This window comes from Hemitrygon akajei, chromosome 8 (assembly GCF_048418815.1).
Source record: "Hemitrygon akajei chromosome 8, sHemAka1.3, whole genome shotgun sequence".
Lineage (NCBI taxonomy): Eukaryota > Metazoa > Chordata > Chondrichthyes > Myliobatiformes > Dasyatidae > Hemitrygon > Hemitrygon akajei.
In genome coordinates, this window is record NC_133131.1 from 21286787 (window position 1) to 21308604 (window position 21818).

Below are 21818 nucleotides of genomic sequence, written 5' to 3' on the forward strand. Positions count from 1 at the left end.
AGAAGCAAATCCACTGCCAATATAAAAAGGACGAGCTGAGGTTTATACAACACTTCCCATATTTTCTCTTGTCTGGCAAAAGCTTGAGCCGTAGTTCGGTGAGCTATTGGAATATTTTCAAAGGGGGTGAAAACTTTATACTTAGACATTAAATATATTTGACATCCAAACTAATTACAAGTGCTTTATTTTGATTATTATTTTAGCTATCACCACAATGTCTCATAGTGGAACTCAAGGTAGCGTTGGAAGCCATTCTGCATCTGGTCTTCGTAGTAACAGGGTAGGTGCATTGTTGTATTTACATTTAAATATTATCAATAATCTGTCTTTATTGACATAAATGTGCGGTTTGCAATAATGAAACTGAGAATTTACTATTATGTAATAGCCCTCAAATTTGATTTCAAGTTTACTGTGAGGTAACTTGTGGGCCATGTACAAAATGTTGGCTACTGGTATGACTAGTGTCAGTCCACTTATAGAATGAGTTTTTATGGCATGTAAAAAGGTACTTGACATTATTATAGTGTAGTATATTATATTGTACTTATAGTGATCATAACTCTATTAGTTTCAAAAAAATATGCAAAAAGATAGGTCTGGTCCGCAGGTTGAGATTCTAAATTGGAGGAAGACCAATTTTGATGATGTCAGAAAAGACCTGCCAAGTGTGTACTGGGACAGGCCAGTCTCTGGAATAGGTGTACTTGGTAAGTGGGAGGCCTTCAAAAACAAAAATTGGAGAGTACAGGGCTTGTATGTACCTGTCAGAATAAAAGGTAAAGATAACAGATATAAGGAATGTGGTTTTCAAGAGATATTAGGCAGGCAGGAACAAATGAGTTGCTTATGGAATTTAAGAAATACAGAACACTTAAGAAAGAAATCAGGAAGACTAAAAGATGGCACGAGGTTGCTTTAGCAGACAAGGTGAAGGAGAATCTTAAGGTTATTTATAGATATGTTAAGAGCAAAAGGATTGCAAGAAACAATACTGGTCCTCTGAAAAATCAGAATGGTAATTAATGCATGTAGCCAAAAAAGATGGGGGAGATCTTAAATAAATTTTTTGCATCTATATTTACTCAGGAGACAGATGCAGAGTCTATAGAATTAAGGCAAAGTGGTATCAACTTCATGGACCCTATATCGATTACAGAGGAGGAGAAGTTTGCTATCTTGCAGCAAAGTAGGGTGGTTAAGTCCCAAGGGCCTGAGAAGCTGTTCCCTCGAACCCTGTAGGAGGCAAATGGTGAAATAGCCAGGGCCCTAGCAGAGATATTTAAATCATCCTTAGCAACAGATGAGGTACCAGAGGTTTGGAGGAGAGTCAATGTTGTTTTGCTGTTCAAGAAAGGCTCTAAAAATAAAGCAGGAAATTATGGGCCAATGAGCCTGACATCAGTAGTAGGAAAGTTATTCTAAGGGACCGGATGCATGAGTAATTGGATAGACATAGACTGATCAGGGATGGTCAGCATGGCTTTGTGCATGGTAGGGCGTGTCTAACCAATCTTATAGAGTTTCTTGTAAGAATTACAGTGGGTTGTAAAGAAAGCTTTTGGCACATTGGCCTTCATAAATCAAAGTACTGAGTACAGGAGGTGTTATGTTGAACTTGTATAAAACATTGGTGATGCCTAATTTGGAGTATTGTGCGCAGTTTTGGTGAGCCTTCTACAGGAAAGATGTAAATAAGGTTGAAAGAATACAGAGGAAATTTACAAGGATGTTGCTGGGTCTGGAGGACCTGAGTTATAAGGAAATATTGAATAGGTTAGGACTTCATCCCTTGGGACATAGAAGACTGAGGGGAGATTTGAAATTATGATGGGTATAGATAGGGTAAATGTAAGCAGGCTTTTTCCACTGACGTTAAGTGGGACTACATCTAGAAGTCATGGGTTAAGGGTGAAAGGTGAAAAGTTTAAGGGGAACTTCTTCTCTCAGAGGTTTGTGAGAGTATGGAATGAGCTGCCAGGCCAAGTGGTGCATGCAATCTCCGTTTCAACGTTTAAGAGAAGTTTGGATTGGTATATAGATAGTAGGGGTATGGCCATCTAGAGTATTGGTGCAGATTGATGGGAGTGGACAGTTTAATTGTCTTGACATGCACTAGTTGGGTCAAAGGGCCTGTTTCAGTGCTGTACTTCCCTAAGGCTCCATGATTCTACTATTTCACTCTTCTAGTATTAATTTGTCTAAGATAATGTTACCAGTTACATCTTACTGCAACTAATGCTATTAGTTTGTTATAAAAGTATTGAATCCAATGGATCCCTAGTACGATAAATCAACTCTTGACCTCAGAGTCTACCTCATTATGATCGCGCACCGTTTTGTCTACTTGCACTGTACTGTGTCTAGTGCACTTTATTTTGCATTCTGTTATTGTTTTACCTTGAACTACCCCAATGTGCTATATAATGATTTAATCTGTGTGAACAGTCTCAAAGACAAGCTTTTCACTGTCACTCCTCAGTACATGTAACAATAATAAATCAAATCCAATTCCAATTCCAGTTTGAAAAGGGCACAACTGAAATGGAAAACGAGTCTAGCATATTGTTCAAACATTCTTACTCGACTGGTGAACTGAACCAGCAAGAATCATAAAGTTATTTCACCATGAAGTCCTTTGCAGGCAAGACCAATCTTGATCTTTTTTCTCCTGAACACTTTCCAGCAGCCATCAATGGATAACAACTAGGTGTGAGCATTTCAGTTAATCTTTTTTTTCACATTCCTCCTTTTGCACCATCTTACTCAGTGCACACTCATGTGTATGTTCTCTGTCTGAATCAGCAGTCACCACTTAAGGCAGCTGTAGCTGGTATGGCTTTTGAAACTTAAGTTACTTAGTTTGGTTGAAGTTTGAACTAAAGTTGTAATTTTTCAATTATGAGAGTGGTGATGGACACTCATTTGCCTCTCTTTAATTCTTAGATTATCATATACGAGCATGAAAACTTCCAAGGACGTTGGGTGGACATTAACGCAGAGTGCCGAAACATCTGCGATCGAGGATTTGGTAGAGTGGGATCCTTTCGTGTTGAATGTGGACCGTGAGTTTTTCCTATATTTACTTAACCAATCGCAGTGCAGAGCAACTACACTGTATGTTAACTTTTCCGTTGTTTGAGTTTCCTCCAACTTTTAAAGATTGCCAGAAAAGTATTCCCGAGTAGTGACAGAGCCACAGGCAGTCACTACTTCATCAAGATGAAGTGCAATTCTCAGACTTACTTTCATCATTATGTTTGTCAGTGAAGAAGCTGTAAGCAGGATCAGTTCCTGCCACTGCCTGTGTGGAGTTTGTACGTTCTCCCTGTGACTGTGCGTGTTTCCTCTGTGTGTTCCAGTTTCCTCCCACAGTCCAAAGATGTACCAGTTGGTAGGTTAATTGATCATTGTAAATTGTCCTGGGATTAAATCGGGGGATTGCTGAGCAGTGTGGTTCGTGGGGCCTATTCCGTGCTGTATCTCAATAAATTTATTTTTAAAAGTGTCCAAAAACAGTACCCTGCCTTACCATCCAAGATACTTAAAAATGATATTGCTCTCTTTATTTTTCTTTATCTAATTATTCGAAAATACTTCTTAGTTATTTTTACAGTATATATTACCTTTTGAAACACGGCAGTCCTTCAGATCAAGATTCTAAGTACAGTACTTTTGGAGGGGGGAGTTTAAGAATTCAGACCCATGGACAATAAAACACTTGATATATTTGATACTTGATATATTTGATAGATTTATATTAACCTGTCCTAATATATCCTTATCTGATATTAAAAACTATTGGCAGTGTTTTATCATAAAGGCATTTTATAAATCCAAATTATTATTGATGGCATAACATGCTGTTTGTAAATCAAAACAAAACAATCCCATAATGGAATGTTATTTACAATATAAATAGAGGTCCTTACATACCATTTTGCTTGTTGTTTCCTTGTATCTATGTATCTTAATAATGATTTCTACAGCAAATGTATACTAAATGCTTTTTCATACATACTCATTGCATCCTAGAGTGCTGAAGTACTGTGGCCTATCCAATATTATCAACTGATTATCACTTCCTTCTACTTAATCCCTTTACCACATGCATCCTTCTTTTCAGGGACTAGACATCTGGATGCAACATTTTCTTATTTTACCATCTTATTGTCAATTATGTCATTAAATATTTATTTCGCTTCCTTTTCACAAATGTGTCACTTCAGAAGAATACATCTGATACTACAGTTTTCCATATTCTGTTATCTTTGCACATTGAAAATGTAAATATTCTGATATCTGTGTCCCAGTAGACCAAGTTGGAATGAACCTGTGATGCTAAAACTTATTACTGATCAGTATCCTTCAGATACATGATATAAGGTTCATATTATTAATTGCAAGAGGAAATTCTGACACCTCTTGCATTTGCTTGCTTTCAGATGGGTGGGTTACGAACAACAAAATTTCTGTGGCGAGATGTTCATGTTGGAGAAAGGAGAGTATCCTCGTTGGGACTCCTGGTCCAATAGCTATCGCACTGACTGCATGATGTCTTTCAGACCGGTTAGAATGGTAGGAGGATTTCTGTATAGTTCTGTGTATCTCATATGAATATTAGAACATGAGATATAAATTAAGCTAAAAGTGTTTACTTAATACATAATTTTTTTTTATTTGAAAGCAATAATATAGATTCTGTTTCATTCAATTCAAGTTTAATTGTCATTCAACCATACATGAATACTGTCAATGCGACAGCATTACTCCAGGGTCAAGATGCAAAACACAGTACCAACAGTCAAACACAGCACAAAGCACACATAGCACGTACAAAATAGCAAACACATAAAGGTATCAGAAAGATACAGCCATGCAATAAAAAGTCCATCAGTGCTGCAGAAATCGGCAATCAACCACAATAGAGCTTTGTCTTCTGCTGAATGAACACTGGGGGAGGGTGGCAGCAACAACTTCAACCTGGGTGTTGCACCACACCACAACACCCCGGGTGGGGTGCACCAGCTCCGATGCCTCGCACTTGGCTGGTGGCCTAATCCATGCCCATACAAGATAGCAAGCACATATAGAATATCAGTAAAATACAACCTTGCAAAATATACAAATACAAAGTGTTCTATAGATTCAAAGAAGATGGATTTTGTGATAATTACTGATAATTATGATTATTGTGATAATTATGATTATTGTGATAATTACTGATAATTATGATAATTGTGATAATGTCCTCATACTGATAATCTCCAGTATGAGGACAGAAACAAATGGATAAAATGATCAGGAACATGAATAGATGCTAAAATGAACGTGTGAGGCTGAGAGATTCCAATTTCATTCCAAGTACATTAATAACAGTAATGAGCCATGAAGAAGTGCACTGTGGTATCTGAGCAAGCCTGAGTCAAAGGCCCTGGTAGAAAAACACAACAAAATATTATGAACTAATAAAAGGAGGTCATTAGTTCAGGACATCATTGACACATTATGTTGAACTTTAGTCAACACTAGTCAGACTGCATTTAGAGTTCTTGTCACCACACTGGAGGAAGGGTGTGATTGCACTGGAGAGAGTGCAGAGGAGATTCACTTGGATATTGCTGGAATGGAAGACTTTAGTTTTGGGGAGAGATTGGATTGCTGGATTTGCTTTTCTGGGAGTGAAGGAGGGTGAGGGGTGAACTGATAAAGATATACAGTTTAAAACCTTTTAGTTTGCTGTCCTTAGGGCCTGATTTGTGCCAGCCCACAGAAAATTTGGACTAGAGAAACAGGTTCCAATCACCTTCCTCTGAGCAGGAGAACTGTTCTTTCTTAAGTATAGACACTCACTGGGTCAAGTGAAGGTTCCAAGGCCAGAGGTAATCAAATTGTAGCTTCAACTACCTGACCACTGTTAGCTAATTTTATTGCACAATATGCTTATAATTCAGGACCCCTATAATGCCAGCATTTAACCCAACAACTCTGTAAGTTGGAAATACTGTCATCTGCGACTGCAATTGTTGCACTGGTAGGTTAATTAGCCATGGTTTAATATAGATCTCAGTTAATTTTAGAACTTAGAATTGGTTAATTAGTATCGATTTGTACAATAGATTCAAAACACGCTGGACAAAGAATTCTGGACTAGAGGGTTTCAGCCTATTTATAATTGTAAGTGTACTGGGCATGACTTAAGGATTGAAGGGTGCACATTCAGAACAGAGATGCGAAGACATCTTTTTAGTCAGAGGGTGGTAAATCTGCGGAATTTGTTGCCACAAGCGGCAGTGGAGGTCAAGTCATTGGGTGTATTTAAGGCATAGATTGATAGTTATCTGAGTAGCCAGGGCATCAAAAGTTATGGTGAGAAGGTGGGAGAGTGGGACTAAATGGGAGAATGGAGCGGCTCATGATAAAATGGTGGAGCAGACTCGATGGGCCGAATGGCCGACTTCTGCTCCTTTGTCTTATGGTCTTATGGTCTTCTGCTACATGGTGGTACAGGTAGATTAGAATATGAGAGTCGTTTTCCCGTGGCTGGGGTGTCAAGAACAAGAGGGTATAGGATTGAGATGAGAAGAAGGTGTTTTAATAGGGTGTTTTGAGGGACAATTTCTTTACATGGAGATTGGTTGTTATCTGGAACTTGCTGCTAGAGGATGTGCTGGAGTCAGATACAATCACTTCATTTAAGAAGCATTTAGATAGGCAAGGCATAGATGGATATGGAACTAGTGTGGGCAAATGGTGTTAGTGTAGATGGGTAAAAAAAGGGTCATCATGGTCAAGGAGACTGAAGGGCCTGACTCTGCACTATGACACTACGAGTAACAGTAACATAATTCCGCAAGATCAATAGAAAAGGATTAACTAAAAAATACCCAGCAGAAATCGAGGAATATTAAATGGCTTGTGTAGGAGGAATAAAAGAAAGCAGGTAAGATAAAATTGGCACCCTAATGTTGCAGGTTATGAAGTGTTTAGTTGTGGTAGGAAAAGAAGAAGGAATGAGAGTTGAGCTAATGGTAAATAATTTAGCACAAAAGAACAAAAATAACAAAAGGAAAGAAGAAAGTCCAAATAGATGGAGATGAAGCAAAAGAGGGGATCATTATTAGAAGTGCACTGGACTTTTCCAGATGGTGGAATAGAAATGAAAGTAAAAAGTAGGTAGGGAAATACCTGAAATTAATTATGCAGGATCATAGTCATGCAGGATTGAACTACCACCAAATAAACTGGAAAAAAAAGAAGTGAAAGGTGAGACAAGCAGATATTTATAGGGGACACATGCTTCCTTTTTGACCTAGAGTATTTAAAATTATATAAAGGTAATTAACCCAAAAGCATAACATCCACATGGAAAAGCATGCAGGTACCAGTTTATGCAAATTTAAGTTGTGTTTTCAATTAAGTCTGTAATAATAATACCTTTTTAATAACACAATGAAACTACTTACCATACTTAAAACTTTCATATTAGGATGGCCAAGATCATAAAATTTGTCTCCATGAATGTGCCAACTTTGACGGAAGGAAAATGGAGATCTGTGATGAGGATATTCCCAGTTTATGGGCCTATGGTTTCCAAGACAGAGTTGCCAGCATTAAAGTCACTGGTGGAACGTGAGTAATAGCCTTTTCCTCAAAGACATTTTTTTTTTGTAATTGGACCTTCTGTTTCCCAAATTTGAATGAATGGCAGATTTGGAATCCCACAGAAATATTGGATTTATTTTTATCCCTTAACAACTTGAATCATGTGGCAATCTGTTAGACAAGTGCAGCTCAGAACAAGAAAATGGTTGACTGCAGGAATATGTGAGAAAGGAATCATGGCACATTGTTTTTGAAGAAATAAACTCAATGAGGTACAGGATGAATACAATGATGTACTGTACTTTGACTTCAAAGCCTGAAGGAAAACTATAATATCTAATAAGAAAACATATTATGGCTTGAATATTGGCTTGAATGCTTTATGTAAAAAGGTTAGAAATGCAAATTTATAATATTAGGGAGATCTTTTTCTTCTTAAGTTGATCTATTTAGATTTTTAAAAAAGTAACTTTCTACAAAGCTTTACACTTTTTTCATTTGAATAAGCACTTTTAAGGAATATTCCTGTGGTCAGCTTTTAGTTGGTATAAGCCCTGGTCTATTCCAATGCCACAATCCGTACCTCTCTTTACCCAGCAATGACAATTCTACATCAATAAATTGCACATTCATTTTAAAGTCTGGGTGTATTTTGCATTATTATTTGTATATTATGTGGAGGCTATTTTGTACAGAGAATGTATAACATCTTTATGGAAGATGCAGGTTATAAGTTGTACCGATTTGAGAGTAGTCCTCATGAAAGCAGATGTCTTCCCCTACTGATTCCTCCTGATGGAAAAATCAGTTCCTTTTTGATTCTTAGCATTGTTACAGATGACACATACGCAATTATCTAGCAGCAAATTTAAGCAGTGTAAAGGCACAGGAGACCGTTAAACTCAATAAGTCCATTACCACGTACCCTCCCTGCAACCTTGCAAGTTTATATCTCTCAAGCTGCTGCTCTCAAGTTTTCAGTTTTCATCTTATCCTTGTCTACAGAGCTCCAGCTCATTACAGTTTACTGTTTAAAGAAATCCTTCTTGGATTTGTATTTTTTGACATTTAAATGTTCAAAGAATCTGGAAAAAGGTGGGGGATAGTGCAGAAGAATGACCAAGGTGATGGATCTGCCACGATCTTGGGTGCCATGTTAACGAAGCGGTTAGCATGATGCTATTACAACACAGAGTTCAGAGTTCAGTTCTGGCACTATCTGTAAGGAGTCTCTGCATGTCCTCCCCGTGGGACGTGTGGGTTTTCCCTGGATACTTCATTTTCTTCCCACAGTGTCCAAAGCTGTACCAGGTAGTTTATCTGGTCATTGAAAAATTGTCCTGAGACTGCGGCTGAATTGGGGTGGCCCAGCTCGAAGGGCTGGAAGGGCCTACTCTGTACTGTGTCTCAAAATAAATAAGAACATAAACTCCAGCTTCTCCAACTTAAACTTGAAGTGAAAATCCCTCACCTCTGGGATTAATTTATGTGTATAAGAAGTGACAGTATTCACTTTATTTGCACAGTACAGTAATTTGATTTGAAGCCATTATTTTTAATCAATTTTTTTTCTATTTATGTATTTTATAGGTGGGTTGGCTATGAGTATCCAGGCTACAGGGGTTACCAGTATGTGCTTGAATGTGGATCTTACAAGCATTGGAACGAATGGGGTGCCAAACAGCCCTTGATTCAGTCCATGCGCCGTGTGAAGGATCAGCAATGGTACAAAAGGGGCTGCTTTGAGTTTGTTCATTAAAATGAAACATGCTTCTCAACAGCCATGGGATTGATTTTACTGTTTTCATAACAGAAGTTAAAAATCAATATTGAGCCAAAATTTATCTATCACAGGTACTGTTATAGTCCATCATTTCCCATTTTAAGTTGATAATTTTAATATCTTTGACATAACTTCCTTTTGCTGACAGCAATCTTAGTTATTCTGGAAGTATTAAAAAATGACTTCCAGTTTTAATCCAGTTTACACTTTTTAGCTCTCTGTCCTCTGAGAGCACGATCAATCAAATTGTTTCTGAGGCCATAAATATGATTTTGGGAAAATGGACCTGGTGTGGATGACTCTTCACTGTGTCTTACTCAGGAATGCAGACATCTTTAGTAAACTGCACATTCGTACTACAACATTCAATTTTTTGTCTCATTTTGATTTCCAGTATTTTCAATATTTGTAACCATGTCATCAATTTTACCAATAAAAGTAAGCTCTGGTACATTACAGTGAAAATAAAACTGTACCTTCAACCATCTGGACACAGTTTGCTATTTTTATTGCACAACATGCTTGCAATTCAGAAGCCTCTGTAACACCAACATTTAATAACACTTTTCTATGAGTCATCGCGTCACAGGAACCTACACGTCAACCAATTAAAAAAACTTTAATGTATTGACTTTATATTCTGTGAGTAATGACAGTATTACCGATATGAGGAATTTAAAAAAAAGAGGAGCTAGTACTTGGGTTTGATGTCTTCAGACATATGCTGACATTATAATGATTCATCTTCGTTCCATTTATTTCCAATGGAAGTCAAGTCAAGACATTTCTATTACTTGTATGAAATTGAACTCACCAGTTCTCTTTTGATGTCTGAAGTTTATTCCAGTTTAAACAGGCCTTTTAATTGGTCCCCGATTGAACGTAATGTGCAGTCTCAATTCTGCTGACACTTTCCCCGAGTCTGGGGTCAGAGAGCACAGCTTCAGAATACAACGATGTTCCTTTAAAACAGAGATGGGGTGGAATTTCTTTAGGCAGAGGGTGGCGAACATGCGGAATTCATTGCCACAGGCTGCTGAGGAAGGATATATTTAAAGCCGAGATCTATAGGTTCTTGAATATTAAAGGCATCAAAGGTTACGGGTAGAGGCAGGAGAATGGGGTTGGGAGCATTGTTAAATTAGCCATGATGGAATGGCCCAATTCTGCTCCTATGTCTTATGGTCTTCTACAGTTGATTGGAAAAAAGTAAGAATATGAAAATTAGGATTTTATGGAAAACATATTTAGAGATACAACCTGGTAACAGGCTCCTCGGACCCAATGAGCCCATAACACACAGTTACACCTGTGTGACCAATTAACCTACTGCCCTGTACGTCTTTTTGGAATGTGGGAGGAAACTGGGTGGAAACCCACACGGTCACGGGAAGAATGTACAAACTCCTTACAGATGGCAGTGGAAAATGAACTGGGGTTGCTGGCACTGTAATAGCATTAACTGCTGCCATTCATTCCTACATTAGGAACATATAAATTCACAACTCCACATATTGATGTAACAAATCAGAAATCTTCTTTCCCTATATTAATACCATTAATATGCACTGCATCTGTTCAATCAGTGGGTTCAGGTGTCCCTTACACCTGATATACATATGAAACAACATATCCTCTAATTAGCAGCCCGACTCTATGACTAACCTCTGAAATGGTGAAAATTCACAATCTTTATGAAATGAAGCTTTTAAAAACACAAGATTTCCAGTGCAATTGGCTTGTGTGCGCAAATATGAACTAAGATGTGAATTGTGAAATTAAATCCTTGATTTTATGCCCAGGGGCACAAAAGAACTCCCTCATAACCAACTTTGCTGTAAAAATCTTTAAGACATGAAGAGAAAATGTACATTTGCTCAGATGCGTCAGTTACTTGTTGTGTTACTGCTGCTAATTCACTTCCAATGATTTCAGTGGAATTGAATGTGCAGGAAGTGTGTGCAAGCAGTGACTGATCTGTTTCCTGCCCCAGACCAAAGGTAAGTTTCTTTCCTTCTATAAGAAAAGTTTGGATAGATACATGGATGGCAGGGGTTTGGAGGGGTATATGGTCTGGGTGCAGGTAAACAGGACAAGGCAGAAGATAAGTTCAGCATTGACCAGATGGGCCAAAAGGCCTGTTTCTGTGCTGTAGTACTCTATGACTCTATTATAAAGAGATGTGATTGTTTGATACTACTAAATTACTTTTCTGCATGATAGTTTTAGTGAGAATTCATTGGAAAATATTGATGTAATAAATTAGACAGAAATCACTTTAATTGTATACACCTAAATTATATTCTATCAAACATATTTCAAACATAAGGAAGGCTGGTCCAGTTACAGAGGTTAAAGGTTCCCACCTCCAGGTGTAGCCTTGAATGAATGTGGTACTTTACATCTCAATAAAGAAAGGAAACATAGAAACATAGAAAATAGGTGCAGGAGTAGGCCATTTGGCCCTTCGAGCCTGCACCGCCATTCAGTGTGATCATGGGTGATCATCCAACTCAGAACCCTGTACCTGCTTTCTCTCCATACCCCCGATCCCTTTAGCCACAATGGCCATATCTAACTTCCTCTTAAATATAGCCAATGAACCGGCCTCAACTGTTTCCTGTGGCAGAGAATTCCACAGATTCACCACTCTCTGTGTGAAGAAGTTTTTCCTCATCTCGGTCCTAAAAGGCTTCCCCTTTATCCTTAAACTGTGACCCCTCGTTCTGGACTTCCCCAACATCGGAAACAATCTTCCTGCATCTAGCCTGTCCAATCCCTTTAGAATTTTATACATTTCAATAAGATCCCCCCTCAATCTTCTAAATTCCAGTGAATATAAGCCTAGTTGATCCAGTCTTTCTTCATATGAAAGTCCTGCCATCCCAGGAATCAATCTGGTGAACCTTCTCTGTACTCCCTCTATGGCAAGAATGTTTTTCCTCAGATTAGGGGACCAAAACTGCACACAATATTCTAGGTGTGGTCTCACCAAGGCCTTGTACAACTGCAGTAGAACCTCCCTGCTCCTGTACTCAAATCCTTTTGCTATGAATGCCAACATACCATTTGCCTTTTTCACCGCCTGCTGTACCTGCATGCCCACCTTCAATGACTGGTGTACAATGACACCGAGGTCTCGTTGCATCTCCCCTTTTCCTAATCGGCCACCGTTCAGATAATAATCTGTTTTCCTGTTCTTGCAACCAAAGTGGATAACCTCACATTTATCCACATTAAATTGCATCTGCCATGAATTTGCCCACTCACCTAACCTATCCAAGTCACCCTGCATCCTCTTAGCATCCTCCTCACAGCTAACACTGCCGCCCAGCTTCGTGTCATCCGCAAACTTGGAGATGCTGCATTTAATTCCTCATCTAAATCATTAATATATATTGTGAACAACTGGGGTCCCAGCACTGAGCCTTGCGGTACCCCACTAGTCACTGCCTGCCATTCTGAAAAGGTCCCGTTTACTCCCACTCTTTGCTTTCTGTCTGCCAACCAATTCTCTATCCACATCAATACCATACCCCCAATACCATGTGCTTTAAGTTTGCACACTAATCTCCTGTGTGGCACCTTGTCAAAAGCCTTTTGAAAATCTAAATATACCACATCCACTGGCTCTCGCCTATCCACTCTACTAGTTACATCAGTTACATCAGGAACAACTAGTAACATCAGTTACTAGTTACATCAGGAACAACTTTTGCTTCCACTGGAAAACTCACATATCATTACATCACAACACTTTTCTGCCAGTAAGTTGCTTTAGAAGTACTTTCACTCCTGCAATACAGAGATTGCAAAAGCTATTTTGTACTAAACAAAAATCTCCTGTACCTAATAAAGTGGCCACTGAGTGTTTGTTCATGGTCTTCTGCTGTTATAGCCCATCTGCTTCAAGGTTCAACATGTTATGTGTTCAGATATGCTCTTCTGCACACCACTGTTGTAATGCATTGTTAATTGAGTTACTGTCACCTTCCTGTCAGCTTGAACCAGTCTGGCCATTCTCTGTTTTTGGCTTTTTGCAGCACTCTCTGTAAACAGCAGAGACTGTTGTGCATGCAAATCCCAAGAGATCAGAAGTTCAGAGATATTCAAACCGCTAATCATTCCATGGTCAAAGTCACTTTGATAATATTTCTTCACCATTCTGATGTTTGGTCTGAACAGCAACAGAATCTCTTGACCATGTCTGCATGCTTTTATGCATTGAGTTGCTGCCACATGATTGGCTGATTAGGCATTTACATTAACCAATTGGTGTACCTAATAAAGTGGCTACTGAACGTATTAGTTGGGATACCAGGAGAATACTGAAATAGATTTCAATAAATTATGGGGAGTGAACCTTTATATACCTTTAGTTCAACATTTATTCTAAGTAATGGAATGTTCAATCATCCCTCAGTGCTATACTGAATCATCAACCTGTATTTTATTTTCATGTTGTTAAGTAACATGTGAACCTACAATCTTAGATTAAACTATCATTAGGACAACACTGACATTTTCGAGTTCTAATGCAAAGTTCCCATAACACTTAAATATCAAGCTTAGTAATGGTATAAAAAATTCAAAGTCTTCCAAAAATGTTTGTTATACTTTGTACATATAAGGAGTCAGATATAAATCCAGATTTCTATTATTTTTTTTGTTCTTGCAAAATGAACCATGATACCTTTTGCATTTTTGATAATTTTCTGCCTATGATTTCATAGCTACCATAATTTTCTTCTCTGCTTGCTATTCTCCATAGATTGGAAAAATCAAGATTCAAATCTTCCACATAGGAGAACAAAAGAAGCCTCAAAGTAGATTCTTAGGGCACATCCAATAATTTCTCTACACTTACTCTATCTTCACCTTTAGCGTGTAGGTTTTTGTAAATAAAATGGCAGAGGCATTTTATGTTTAAGGAAAACCATAACAATTCCTTTATTGTCAACCAAACTCTGAACAAAAAGTGCAATAAAAAAAACATGTTATTACGTCATCACATCAGACCACTCTCTTAAAGTGAACCCCAGCTCAATGCTGGTGGTTGTGAATTAAGCATGTTTCCACCCATTACATTGCCCTGCAAGTATGTGACCTAATTTTTGCGACGGAAGTTATGCAGTAAACATCTCTGATCTTGAGTCCAATTTGGTCCAGATTCACCCTATTTGTAGACACAAGAGATTGTGCAGATTTTGGAAATCTGGAGTAACATGCACAAAATGCTGGAGGAACTCAGCATGTCAGGCAGCATCTCTGGAAAGAGTCAATGTTTTGGGCAGAGACTCATCATCAGGACTGATTCTTTCTATTTGGCTATTCTAAGGATCCTCCCCTTTCATGAAGACTTTAACTTTTGTGAGTACAGTATACAGTTTCTCAGTTAATGGGAACATGTTAGCATCTACCTGAAATTATTTTTATTAATGCATCACAGTCAATAGTGATTGCTAGCAAGCTACTTAGCTGTGAGAGGTAATGTGCGGAAGTCTGATTCCACACGTTATTTTTATTAATATGCTCACATTTATGACAAAATTCACTTGCTAGTACTCAAGAGAATGAATTAAAGCTATTATTCCTCTCCCAAACCTATAGCAGTATAATCGTCCATAATATCTTAGCTGCTCGTCTGATTGTGCTAACCTACTTTACTGCACTCTTGGCATCAATTGAGATATGTCCCTTTATAGTTCAGCAGTTTAAACTCACTCAAACTAATTAAGCGTTTTACAAATCAATTAAAAATGATAAGAGTTTCACACATTTTAAAACATACTAATTTTGTGCTTGAATGAACACTGTGAAACTTTGTAAACATTTCTCACATAGATACCCAGGAGATGTTTAGTTCTTCAAAAGATAATGCTCAAGAAATGGGGCCTGATGGCACCAGTTTTAAGGACTTCAGTCTTGTAATGAATCCAAAGCAATGTCCACAGCACACAATGACACTTTGTGTTAATTGACAAGGTTAATGCCTCAAGAAGAAAAATCAGAATGGGTTTATTACAAGCTACATCAGTGTGTGGTACGGAAACTGCGGCGGACAGGAGAGATCTACAATGGGTAGTTAAAACTACCCAAAACATCACCAGCACCAGTCTACCTTCAATCAAGGACATATACTGGATATAAAAAGGTGCTGGGAAAAGGCCAGCAATATCATGAAGGATCCCACCCACCCTGCTTAATGACTGTCCCACTACCTTTAGGGAGGAGGCCGTGCAGCATCCATGCCAGGACCAATAGACTCACAAGCAGTTACTTCTCCCAAGCTGTCACCCGCTAACCCACCCTACCGCCACTAATACACGTCGCCAAGAGTCACTTTATTTACAGTATTTACAATCAGTCTATGTATATAACAGTACATTGAGTTTTTATAGGGTTGCTTTTATATTCATATGTTTTTTTATGTTTTTAATTATTGTGTTCTTTATGCTAATTGTTTTTTATGCTGCATCCACAGTAGCAATCATTTTGTTCTCCTTTACACTCAGGTATTGAAGAGTGACAATAAACAATCTTGAATCTTGAATAACGGCAATCAGCTTGTACCAGGTCCAGCTAATGGCTTTATATTCTCTCATTTGATAAGCTCTTATCCTCAGATCACAAACTATACATGTGTATAGAAGCATGTATGGGATGTACAAAATATGAGAACTAATCATTAGTGCATTGAAATGAAGATCCTCTCCTGGGTCAGTGTAAAGCAGCTCTGCAGTCCTCAACTGCATGGATCTCAAGACGCTGCACCTCACACAGTCTTGTGGTCTCATGTAACCACCTGTTTAGGTGAGAAGCAGAAATGCCTGGGACACCTCAGGAAGAAGAAGAGGAGGAGTAAGAAAAGAGGAGGGCAGCTTGAAACGAGACATGAACATGTGAAATCAAGTGATATAATACTTTCATCATAGCATTTCCTTGTTCTTTTGCTTTTGGTCAGATTGCATCTCTTGGATACTGGACAATTAAAAGTAGTGTGTGGAAGTTTGTAGTTATGTTAACACCATCTGGGGACTGTCTGTATGCGACCAAGTGAGAGGGAGAGAAGGACTTATTTTGCAGTTGTTTTGTTTCTTCTTGTGCTCTGTGTTCTGTCAATCATGGTGGGCTTGATATTTTGGCACGGGAACTTGTGGTGACACTTGCGGGCGGCTCCAGCGTATCCTCAGAAGTTTTGGTTGGAAAACGCAGATTTCACTGTATCTTTCAATGAAGAGGTGATAAATAAGTAAACCTGAATCTGAATCTCAAAGTCCAAGTCTGAAGAGACTGTGTAATTGAAGGATACATAAAATATGAGAAGTAGGATTAAGTATGAGATTATTAACATTGTCAATGCATTCAACCCTGCTGCTGTCCTCAGCAATCAAAGCATGGCACAGTGGCTTATTGATCAGAACATCGCTTTGCAGTGTCAGCTAGTGATCAGCAATTGGGTTTCAATTCCTGCTGCTGCCTGTAAGAAGTTTGTACTTTCTCCCCATGACTACGTGGGTTTTCTTTGGGTACTCTGGCTTCTTCCCACATTCCAAAGACGTACGGTTAAAGGTAGTGAGTTATGGCCCCAGGAGCATGGTGACACTTGCGGCCTGCCCCCAGCACAATCTTCGCTGATTTGATTTGATACCAATGATGCATTTCACTGTATGTTTCAATGTACATATGGCAAATAAAGCATATCTTTATTATAATTTTGTTTCTGACATATGACAAGAATAGTAGGTAATTTCCCTATCAATGGTTGGTAGCTGCTAACATCAATTGTATGTTGCCTTCTCCTGCAATCATTTCATGCAACCTCTTTAGTTGATAACGTTGATCTGGTTGAATAGCTGGCAGTGTGTCTACTTTGTGGGATGTGGGTATAAGGCAGTAATGCTAGGTATGTGAGTGTAAGATAAAGCATGCAAAATATTTTAGTCCTAAGTTACTACTTGTTTAGAATTGCTAGACATGGAAAATCCTTCAGGAATTATGAGGATAGCAGGCATTAATACTAACAAGAACCAGCCTTTCAAAAAGCTGTTTAAATATAAGCTACACGCAGTAATCAAGTTTTGAAACTAAAAATACCAGCTTTGTAAATAGATAGTACTGTCTACACAACACAGGCTACTGGCCCACAGGAAGAGACCACCCAAAAGATACGGTATGTAAACTGACATAACCATGAGACATTCTCTTTTGTATCAGGCAAGGCTGTGTTAATCGGCCTACATTGAAACTCTTCAGCCAAGTTATTTTGCACCCTTGTGCCAGAGATCGAACAGCACTCCCAGACCAGCCAGTTAACATATCAACTATGGTTCGAGACATCTTTGCTCTGTTTATCAATAATTGGGATATTTATACACCCAGAAATTAGCTCTCACGGTACTCAGTCCTCAGAAGTGTTTAGGTATCCATGTGAACTACCTTTGCCCGACAAAGATGTTTTGAATTTTCAGATGTATCTTGTCAGTTATGATGTGCTCCAATTATACTGGACAACAAAGATATTGCTTCCTGAATGCTTTTGGGTGTATCTTACGGATTTTGGAATGTTGATTATGAAAATCACCATGAAATTTCCCTGTCATTCACCATTTAAAAAAAAATACCTATATTTGTTATTTTAATTCATAATTCAAGCCAATGAAGATGTTGCTCACAATGTAAGCTGAAAAACTTTCTTCTTGTCTATGCGTGCCTGGGCATGCTTAGGCAGGTGGATGCTGCATGGAAGCACAGGTTTTAGAAAGGCTAAATTTCCAAGAAGTATTTCAATATTTGAGACAGATGTTTCTATGAGGCACTGATGCCAAAGGACAGCACTTTTGTTGGTCCCCTAAATCAAACAGGCCATCAATGACAGGCAAGTCAAAGAGCTTCTAGTGAGGCCAGAGAAAATTGCGTGGAAGGCATTCAGGATGTTGTTAAGATATGTCTTGGCAGTTACAGAGCACCAGACTATGTGCAGCTGGTTGACAACATGCTTCAAGATACAAAACCATTTTGGAAGAGCATCTCTGAATACACAACATTGAAGTGAATGAGCTACTGCAACAAAAGACAATGAATGTACACACAATTGGAACTTTATTAGGTACCTCCTGTACCCAGTAAAGTGGCTGCTGAGTATATGTCTTACATTGAAGGGAACTCCAGATCTCGCTGTGATTTCATTGTCTGAAAAGCCATCCTGTCAGTGTCCTTAAAGGGTCTTATATTTGGGGAATGAGAAATGCAACATGTCGCTAAAGATTCATTTATTGCATTCCCATTTAGACTTCATCCCTGCAAATCTTGGCACTGTCAGTGGCGAGCATGGTGGAAGGTTTCACTAGGACATTGCAGTGACAGAGAAATGGCATCAGGGCAACTGGAATCCATCAATGCTGGCTGATTATTGTTGGACACTTAAGCAAGAAGCCTCAGACACTGAATTCAAATGAAAACCATCAACCATTAGCTTAGTTGAACTATTGCAAAACGTCAGCACCATTTGCAATTAAATACATTATATTCAATAAAAGTGAATTTCTTGCTTCTCTAAATTCCTATTTGATATGAGTAGCCTGAAATCATATTTGTGTTCAGCTTCAAGTGGTCTATCATTAACAAAATAAAAATCTGAGCAATCAACACTTCAGAAAAAAAATTGTTGTCCAGTGTTATATTTATCACCTGTTGCTTTCTTTGATCCTGAATAAAAACTCAGTGTATTTGGGTTAAGAGAGATTTCCCTAAGAGTGTCTTCAAGAGAATGCTTGCATCTTGTGATGAATTAAGACCTGTTAACTGAACCTGTTACATCCATCAGTTTCAGTCTCCAGTAGCTTAATTAAAGTTTCAATGCTACTATGTATTGGATAGATTGGGAGAATGGGCAAAGAAGTGACAAATGAAATACAATGTTGGAAAGTGTATGGTCATGCACTTTGGTAGAAGAAATAAACGGGCAGACTATTATTTAAATGGGGAGAGAATTCAAAATTCTGAGATGCAACGGGACTTGGGAGTCCTCATGCAGGATACCCTTAAGGTTAACCTCCAGGTTGAGTCGGTGGTGAAGAAGGCAAATGCAATGTTGGCATTCATTTCTAGAGGAATAGAGTATAGGAGCAGGGATATGATGTTGAGGCTCTATAAGGCACTGGTAAGACCTCACTTGGAATACTGTGTACTGTTTTGGGCTCCTTATTGAAGAAAGGATGTGCTGACGTTGAAGAGGGTTCAGAGAAGATTCACTAGAATGATTCCGGGAATGAGAGGGTTAACATATGAGGAACATTTGAGCGCTCTTGGACTGTACTCCTTGGAGTTTAGAAGAATGAGGGGTGACCTCATAGAAACATTTCAAATGTTGAAAGGCATGGACAGAGTGGATGTGGTAAAGTTGTTTCCCATGGTGGGGGAGTCTAGTACGAGAGGGCATGACTTGAGGATTGCAGGGTGCCCATTCAGAACAGAGATGCGAAGAAATTCTTTATCCAGAGGGTGGTGAATCTATGGAATTTGTTGCCATGGGTGGCAGAGGAGGCCAAGTCATTAGGTATATTTAAGGCAGAGATTGATAGGTATCTGAGTAGCCAGGCCATAAAAGGCTATGGTGAGAAGGCGGGGGAGTGGGACTGAATGGAAGAATGGATCAGCTCATGATAAAATGGTGGAGCAGACTCAATGGGCCAAATGGCCGACTTCTGCTCCTTTGTCTTATGGTCTTATGTGTAATGCCAAAAGGATTGTGTAAGATGTTTTTGCTTTGTTGCATTCAACCATTCCCACAATAAAAGACCCTTTGAGGAAAATGACAGGAGGACTCTTCAGTCAATAAAATCACAAACAGATCTAGAGCTCCATGTCATTGTAAGATCAAATGTAAGACATACATTCAGTGACCACTTTATTAGCTATAGGGGGAACCTAATAAAGTGGCCATTGAGTGTATGTTCATGCTGCTGTAGTCCATCCACTTCAATGTTCAACGTATTGTGCATTCAGAGATGCTGTTCTGTGCACCACTGTTGTAACGTGTGGTTATTTGAGTTACTGTCGCCATCCTGTCAGCTTGAACCAGTCTGGCCATTCTCCTCTGACCTCTCTCATAAACATGACATTTTCACCCACAGAACCGCTGCTCACTGAATATTTTTTTCTTTATCACACCATTCTCTGTTTCATACTGTTGTGCATGAAAATCTTAGGAGAAAAACAGTTTCTGAGATACTCAAACCACTCCATCTGGCACCCACAATCATTCCATGGTCAAAGTCAATTAGATCACATTTCTTCCCTATTCTGATGTGTGGTCTGAATGACAACTGAAACTCTTGACCTTGTTTACATGCTTTTATGCATTGAGTTGGCTGAATATATATTTGCATTAACAAGCTGATGTACTTAATGAAGTGGCCACTGAGTGTAGTAAGATATATGTACCACATCCTTGCCAGCTGGAGAAGGAACGATTTGGGAGCGAAACAGCAAGAGCAACAAACTTCATAAATGAAGTTAGATTAGAAAGTGAGGTGTTACATACACGCAACCCTGTAAAAGAATCAGCAGCAATAGAACACACCTGCAGTCTGGCTTTGATGTTAAACTCTATTTATTAGTAACTACTTAATTTAGTAACTTAAACCAGGTAAACCAAAAGTTAGCAATGTTATACATATATATGTGTGTAAAAATAAAGATCCCAAACTTTTTCAAACTCAGCTGGCAAGAGTTACAGTCTTACGATGGTATTTAAGAAAGTTCAGTTCAATCCTCAGGTTAATTAATGCAAGATATTTGTAATCCAAAGGTGAATGTTGTGAGAAGGCAATTACGTTGATATTCCACAGATTCCACAACAGCAATACAAAATAACAATAGCAGTAGTTTTTATCTCCGAAGGTGTTCCACTCCACACGCGAAGTATCACTGACAGTGATCTTCAACGGATATCCTTTCAACACAAATGGTACCACACCCAAATTAAGCTACGGGACATCCCAAGGTGGTGGCCACAGGATACTCAAACATAATCCACAGATGGATTATCACCAACAATAATCACAAAGGATTATTACCTGGGAACTACTACCCAGACAAGGGTCGACACACCGGTGCATTCCACAAGGTTACCCCAATCACACACAACGTGATAGCCACTTATCCAGTTCCATGACATACGGAATAATTCCAACAGTGATTTGCCACAGGGGTGCCTTTCTTCAGTGAATTACCACACCCAGATAAGAGTAAACAAACACGTGGTATTCACAAAGATTTCCCCTCAACAGAGAACCCACTCCTGTGGATTAACTATGTGACAATCACACTTTAGTATTCAAATGGAATCAAACTCACCTTCACGGGCTACTTGGAGAGAGAGTCTAAACAGTGATCTCTTTGTCACTAGGTTTATTCTGTTTCA

The 21818-nt window shown here is 38.7% G+C and overlaps 1 protein-coding gene across 1 annotated transcript; it reads left to right on the plus strand.

Annotated features, from left to right (window-relative positions):
- On the plus strand, nt 1-9878 carry LOC140731714 (beta-crystallin B1-like). The gene is made up of 6 exons (XM_073053429.1): nt 1-98; nt 207-283; nt 2950-3068; nt 4449-4581; nt 7493-7635; nt 9199-9878. Exons 2-6 carry the CDS (start codon nt 218-220, stop codon nt 9365-9367), a joined length of 630 nt encoding a protein of 209 aa, XP_072909530.1. The 5' UTR covers nt 1-98; nt 207-217; the 3' UTR covers nt 9368-9878.
- The last annotated feature ends 11940 nt before the right edge of the window (nt 9879-21818 follow it).